General features: G+C 38.2%; 1 protein-coding gene across 1 annotated transcript; it reads right to left on the bottom strand.

Moving 5' to 3' along the window:
* Positions 1 to 445: 445 nt before the first annotated feature.
* On the bottom strand, positions 446 to 6,450 carry LOC124669722 (MADS-box transcription factor 5-like). Its single transcript, XM_047206288.1, has 8 exons — positions 6,266 to 6,450; positions 2,837 to 2,912; positions 2,269 to 2,330; positions 2,083 to 2,182; positions 1,843 to 1,884; positions 1,709 to 1,750; positions 870 to 1,009; positions 446 to 485 (listed from the first exon to the last, which is right to left on the bottom strand). Exons 1-8 carry the CDS (start codon positions 6,448 to 6,450, stop codon positions 446 to 448), a joined length of 687 nt encoding a protein of 228 aa, XP_047062244.1.
* Between the last annotated feature and the right edge of the window lie 1,065 nt (positions 6,451 to 7,515).

The raw sequence follows: 7,515 nt of genomic DNA on the forward strand, positions 1-7,515 counted from the left end.
ATGTCCTAAATATGTGTTTCTCATTTTGTAAAGACATATTAGCCATCTAATATTTTCAATATGAAAGTGGAGTAAATCAATGCTATTCTTATCTGTGTTCTCATCAACTAATCTTAATTTATATGGACAATAATTATAAACATCAAATAAATCAGATGGAGTTACAAAATGCACATATGTCTATTCAGGATGAAAATTACTCTACAAACATATGCATCATCTCGTAACATGCTAGCCACTGGTCAGTGCCTCAAGAGGTGAGTAACACGGTGCACTTTTCAGTAGATAGTTAATTAAAATTGAGAAACTGTGTTCATTTAGCATCCGGCACACTTAGATAGTTCTATTACAGTTCATAATAGCATACAACTTGACCTCTTGATTAGTACACAATAGGCTAATATAAGCTAGATGTCCCCGCTAAGGAGTCACCTAAACCATTCACTCAGTTATTGTTCAGTTGATCCAGGTAAGAATGATGAAACCTGCAAAACATTGTAATAGCTAATTACACAAAAGTTCAATAGCCGGTAATTTAAAAGGGTATGGTTTCCTTCAATTAATTAAGTTATGTACAAGCTAGCTAGGTTTAGTACGTGGGTGGCAGTCTTCAATCTTTGCTGATAATACTGAAATAGAATTCATTTAATTTACTCTTTTGCATGTTGACGATCCAGTTCAAATATACTGTATTCTGTTCAAAAATATATTTTTATATGCACTTCATATTTTTCTAACATTGCTAAAAAATGCATACATTAAGTATTAAATAAACAAGAAATACTGGTTCACATTAAATTCTACTAAGTACCACTATATCATACTTGTATAGTTGTATATTAGTATTTTGAGAGAAACAAGTACAGTACCCTATATGCAGAGTCGGGTCACAAACTGCAGAGTGAAGTAGTTCCTGCTCGTTCGCTTGATTAGCCTGTCCACTAGACCCACTAGGTCCAACATCCTGGCAAGACATATGCAGCACATTTTCTGCACTAGTTTCTTGTATCTGGTACAAAAAAAAGATATAAAAGTTGAAAACACACATATATAGCTCACCCTTTCTTTGAACATATAGCGACCTTAGCCATTAATTTACGGTTTCCAAAAAAACTACTCCCTCCGTTTCAATCTATAATGCCTATAGATTTTCTGCACGGTAATTAGCGCAAGTCATTTTTTAACACAAAACCCCCTAACGAGTCCAACCACAATCTCTGAAATAGGAGAGAAATAAGGAAAGTCAAAACAGAATCTCGGAAATCTCTCTCTCGTTAAAGAAAATCTCCCGATCCCTCCATCCCGCGTATCCCCGCCATAATTTTTTTTAACTATTCTGCTACTTTTCGTGGTTCAGCCTTAATATTAGTGCATTAGCATTAACAAGCATATACACAGATTCAAACATCTGTTGAAAGGGAAAGCCATTATACTAATTATGCACTGTCTCTGTAGGAAAATAAATTACTATTTATAACATATTTTTAGTTGTACCATCTTCTTAAGATAGTCAAGAGAAACTAGATAATTAACAATTAATAGAGCTAACCGAATAAAATATACCAGCCAGTGCTAACTTTCGCTATATTTTTTTTTCTATTTTTCATCGATTGAAGCTTCTACATATTTTGTATGGAACTACTGGATCTGCCCAAATGAGGATTAGCCGAACGAATATGTGCATGAATGGCACATAATACTGTGTTACCTTCCTTCTTAAGTCTTTGTTAACATCTTGCAGTTGTTGTTCCTGCACAATTTTTTTGGTTAATTATTCAGGCGTCTATTTGACGAAAGATGTAAACACCAAAGCAAGGCAAATTAAAAAGATGCATGTGTTACCTTACGCTTGAGCTCAAAGAGCTGATCAAGTGACTGCTGGCTCTGTACATATGTAGACAGAAATTGACAGTCAGAAACTTACGACCATATTTGTATGTAAGATGTTATAGCTTTAACATTTATATATACTCGACTATTATATAGTGCATATATCTGTATTCCGGACCCTTTGAAGTGTGAAGGTCATAACCACACAGTTTATACATAAATATATGGTCAATAAAATTCGTTACATCTTACCTTTGTCGACCTTATATTTTTGAGAGATATCTCAATTTGGTTCTCAAGTTGCTCAAGCTCCTTCATGCTAAGTGGGCCCAAGTCTTCACCAAGAAGATTTCTGTAGCGACCAATTAGGCACTCCTGGTAACTAATTAATGGCATAGTTTACCCAACATTTTGTTGAGTTTGTTAGAGACTACATACCTCTGAGTTGTCTGTAGGAACTCAACTCTTGTCTTCATCTTTAAATACTCTTGGTAATTGCTCTAGTTTTAATAAGAGAATATGAACAGTACACTGATTAATCAAGGGAAATCATGATTATACTATAGAGCTACATTATACACAAAAGGTATATATGTAAGTGTTTATAAGGTTATTGTAACTTGCTAGGAGACAGTAAGTAACACTGGAAATAAGTGGGCATGTCATACTATAGTATTTTTTTTGTCATACTATATTCTTTTACAGCAAGGCATACCATAGTAAGATACTGCAGTTTACATCCACATATCCAATTTGATAGAACTGTGTTTGTCTATTCATACTTGATTCACCACGACTCATGAGATTAGATTAAAAATATTTCTATCACCAGATTGCCATCATCGATCCTGACCATGAAATGAAAGTACAGCCAAGCCCCCACAGTTCATAAAATGTATTTTAGATCACCCCCTTTATTTTTTATTTTTTATTTTTTCTAAAAAACTGCAAAGCTTCATACTGTACATGAAATGTGTAGGAGATAGTAGTGTTGAAGAGGTATTACTAATTCAGTCTCCGGAGTTGCTGTTGCTTTGGAGTTGTAGTTGCAGCTGCGGTACCTCTCAAGCGTCTTATACATGCTGTTGGCACAACACAAGAAAAAATGATTATGTAATGGATTTTAGCAATAAAACAAAATCTGGAAAATATGTAACCTAAACATCGTGCAGTTTATTTATGGCTGTACTCTCTCTCTCTCTCTCTCTCTCTATCTTCCCCATAGGAATTATGCAGGCTTTCTATCCATAGGATTTTTTCTGCAGAGATCTATTATGCAAAAGTAATGAGATCAAAATGCGGTCTACAGCAAATAGAGCTTGGCTCTGGTGGTTAGGTCCCTTGTGGTGGAACCAGCCCACCCATGTTCAAGTCCTAGACTTGACATGGGTGTTTGCATTTACCTGGATTTATTCTAGGATTTAACCGGCGCTATGCTTTCAGTGGTAGGTGACGTGTCCGTCAACAGCGAGGCGCCAGTGGTGACTTCGTCAACCTCAACATATGCCGGCTCAGTCCCTCGGAGGTGCTCATAGGGGTAGGGTGTGCGTGCGTGCGTTCATAGGGGTGTTTGTACGTGCGTGTTTGTGAGCATCTGCGTTGTACTGTGTTCTCAAAAAAAAAAATGCGGTCTACATACTTGTAAAATACATCAATGAATATTTTCATTTGTCTATGCACAGAAAGCAAATGTGTGTATCTATAACAGCAACAAGTGCATCTATTATAGATTCACGTAGTTGTCAATTTGGGTAGCGCGCATATCAACATATTTCATCATGAAATTTTACAAGCACCTAGTTTATCATCTATATCTATTTATGCAAAAAAATAAGATCGTTTTGACTTTTGAAACACTGAAGTGAGTTTTTTAGCAATCTTTTTTAGAATGGGATCATTTTGTGATGTCCGTTTCCACAACAATTACATTAGATTTCTACAATGAGGTTACACTAGCAAGAACTTCACCCTGCAGCTGGGGTCAAGCTTCCCAGCGACCTCACGCAAGGGCACTTTCTCGGCGATTATGCTTGCAGCTTGGTGGGTACGGAAGCAGTGTAACGCAGTCATCTTCGATGGCAGGCAGCCTGATCTCAGTGGCTTGATCGACATGACAAATGCGGAGGCCAAGTTGTGGGTGACAGCCAGAGCTTCAGGTCTAGCGGCGCTGCTCCCCCTGGCTTAGTGTGTAGGTGTTGTACCCAAGTGTTGCCTATGTAGGCTTGTATCATAATCTTTCAATCAATGAATCAAAATGCAAAGTTTTTGCGTTTTCTCGAAAAAAAAGTTAGACTTCAACGGGAATTTTATTTGGCTTTCTCACATGAACCTGCACATAATCTCTCTTCATACGCAAATTTCCGATGAAGTATTCCAAGAGCTTGCCCTGTTTGAATTTTTAGTTTTCGAAATCCTGAAATCAAAATCCTACATTTTCTTATTCCTTTGTTTTATGCTCCTCCTGTATCAAAGAGGCCTAGGTCTAGAAGTGGGCAACTACCTAACTGTACCATTTTTAGACTAAAGTTGGATATAATGTATAAATATGCAACTAATTATCAATTTGATAAATGGTCAATGTTCGGGATCATAAAGTTAGGAATACCCATTTTGAAAGTGCCTGGTATATAAATATCATAAATGTTCTTTACATGTTTTTCTTTCAGCAGGGAGGGTTCTCTCCTTAATCTTGAATAATTGTTTAGGTAATGATATATATTTTACTTCAATTAGCATCTAGTTCATAAAATATGGTGTTACCAATGCATCTTTAGCCATTAGTTTTTGTAGTACCATGGTATATTAGAAAAATATGAGATCTTAAAATACGAAAATATTTTTCATAGCAAACCTGATGATATTGTTAAGAATTATGGAATGGAGGGAGTAGCTATTATTGTATCTAGCCAAAGTTAAATAAGTTCGGTTGCACATATGTTTACCTTCAAATGGGCCGTTACATTTTGAATAAAACTGCACCTAAATGGACGGAGTACACACAAAATGGGAACCATTTTGAGAATAGAACTTAAATTTGACACTAGAGTTTTTTTTTTTTGCCTCTTGTATTTAGCCGCATGGCATCTTGTAGGGGGTATATTTTCCAGCCTGGTGAATCCAATTAATCCGCTCTGACCGACTCGATCCATGTCCTTGTTCTTGCATACGATTATGACATGATGACGCATGCTCAAAGCACTAAAGCCCAACATCCCGGAGGACATCACTCTAGCTACCACGGTACGTACGTACGTACTACGAGGTGTACAACGCGAAGCAGCAGCAGCAGCCTCTCAAAGTTCCGATACGCATTTCACGTTTGCTTCCTCCAGTACTTGAGCTGTCTGTCAAATGTCTACGGCTATCGGTGGACTCACATGCGAAGAACAACATGGGATGACAGGATAACCCCTGACGAGCACATCGATGCATAACGTTTTTTCAATTACTTTCCTCTCCCCAGTAGTACTAGCTGGCTCCCCTCTGCCATGGCCGCGTGCACGTACGGTGCCTGCTTAGCAACCCAGCCAAGAGGTAGAGAGAGAAAGAGCTTGGAGACTGGAGAGAGGCCTCAATGGAACAGTAGAATCTAGTGAAACAACACATACCATGTAGCTTGGACAGACAGATACTAGATCTATCAAGAACTCGATCCCCAATGGAACAGTAATCATTGCCTGACCGGATCGATAGTGCTTTGCTAAGATTTTGCTTACAGAAAATTAATTTAGTATTGCTTCAAGCATAAAGATGCAACTGAACTCCCAAAGTACTTGCTCGATTCCCCCAGAAGAGAGAAAAAAATGTTTGTGTTTGTGCGGATCTTCTCCTTAGGTGGATTGTTTAGTGCAGATCTGAAGAGCGCAAAATTAGATCCGCAAAATTAAGGCTCCGACTTGGTTGAATTAATGGAAATTAGTTTGTATGGAGTAGTAGAGAGTTCATATTGCTCTGATCTATGCACATGCTGTTAACAACACAGAGAGAAAATAGTCCAGAGTCCTCTAGCCTACAGATATAGGAACTTGGATATTATCAACTGCCTATGTCTTATAGCGACTGAAACTCACATAATAAACACCAAAAGAGGAAAGGCAAACCACCCAGCTGATGTATGACGGAAAGACCCAACAAATCTTTCCCCAAAACAGCAAAAGAGATAAGAGGAGCTAACATCTAGGTAGTAGCTAGCCTCTGCAGATGCATGCAATTGCAACGCCACATGCAAGAAATCGATCTTCCCGAAACAAACAAAAAAAATCCCCAAAGAAGAAATGCTTCAGATAAAAAAATCAGCATAAATCAGTACCAACATACTAGTGACAAAAGAAACTTGCAATTAACGGAACTTGAATCGGCCATTGTTAGGCAAAAATGTGCATTGAAACTAGCTGGCCCGAAACTAATTTACAGGGCCGGGGATATAGGTATTTACCATGATGAGGTAGAGAACTCAAAGAGGCGGCCGCGGGTGGAGAAGATGATGAGGGCGACCTCGGCGTCACAGAGCACCGACAGCTCGTACGCCTTCTTGAGCAGCCCGTTCCGGCGCTTGGCAAAAGTCACCTGCCGGCTGATCTTGTTGTCGATCCGCTTCAGCTCAACCTTACCACGACCCATCCTTCCTTCCTAGCTGCTTGCCGGCCGGCCAGCCCTTTCGCCTGACCTAGTCTCTCTCTAGATCTCTCTCTTCTTCTCCTGCTCCTTCTCCCTACTCAGATAGCACTACCAAGCCGAGGACTAGCAGTGCTACTTTCCCTCTCTTTATGATATGCTAAGATGGATGGATGAGTAGATGGATGTAACTTCGTGGTTGCTACCCTACACATGCACGTACGGTACGTCTATCTGTCTTGGGGTTGCTCCTTCCCTTTCACCTCTGTCTTGGGGTACGTAGATGCTCTAAGATTTTGTGTAGCCGTTTGATTTCCCAAGTGAGATCAGAACGAAAAGAGTCTACGTATATGAGTTTGAGCCAACAATTTGACCTTCATTTTATTTTTTTGTTACACTTCGGCCCTTATTTTGCAGATTAGACCGTATACATACGCTTGAAGTTAAATAAGTTAAATAAAAAACATACTACGTTTTTGGAGGTGGTGTTTTGGGTCATACATGCATATAAACCAATTATTAAAAAAATTAAGCAAAAGAAAGTTCAAAAATGTAAAAAAAGAATAAAAAACCGCATGTACATTCGTACATTCTATACTCCTACACAAGATTTAGTGGAAAACGAACATTTTATGTGACCTGTGTAAAAAAAATGTTCCATAACTAGCCATGTTGGAACATCAAAACTTATCTTTTTTACACAGAACATAGGATACTTTTTTCCCAAAAAACTTATGTTCGAACATAGAATATCTAGATATATGCAAAATTTTATTGCAGAAATTTTTAACACTTAAAAATATTACTCCCTCCGTTCCTTTCTATAGTGCCTATAGATTTTTGGCATTTGTTTCAGAATATAAGGTTGTAGCTTGGCTCTTTTTCAATTACCCCCTCCCCCGTTCAGCTCCCACACAACATGCGTGAGAAAAATCGATACAAAATTAGAAACAATTAATTGAGATTCCTAATGCATGGCCCAACGATTCCTTAAAATTAGGCAGCAATGTCTTACTTTCCTTAATTGAACGTGGTTGCATACATATGGAGAATCAACAAGAGATATTTGTG

Source organism: Lolium rigidum, chromosome 1, assembly GCF_022539505.1.
Source record: "Lolium rigidum isolate FL_2022 chromosome 1, APGP_CSIRO_Lrig_0.1, whole genome shotgun sequence".
Taxonomy (NCBI): Eukaryota; Viridiplantae; Streptophyta; class Magnoliopsida; order Poales; family Poaceae; genus Lolium; species Lolium rigidum.

Coding starts and splice junctions, on each gene's coding strand:
- LOC124669722 (XM_047206288.1), bottom strand. CDS start 6,450: ATGGGTCGTGGTAAGGTTGAGCTGAAGCGGATCGACAACAAGATCAGC. Junction 2,331..2,836: donor CAACTCCGGAGACTGAATTA/GTAATACCTCTT, acceptor TATTAAAACTAG/AGCAATTACCAAGAGTATTT. Junction 2,183..2,268: donor TTCCTACAGACAACTCAGAG/GTATGTAGTCTC, acceptor TGGTCGCTACAG/AAATCTTCTTGGTGAAGACT.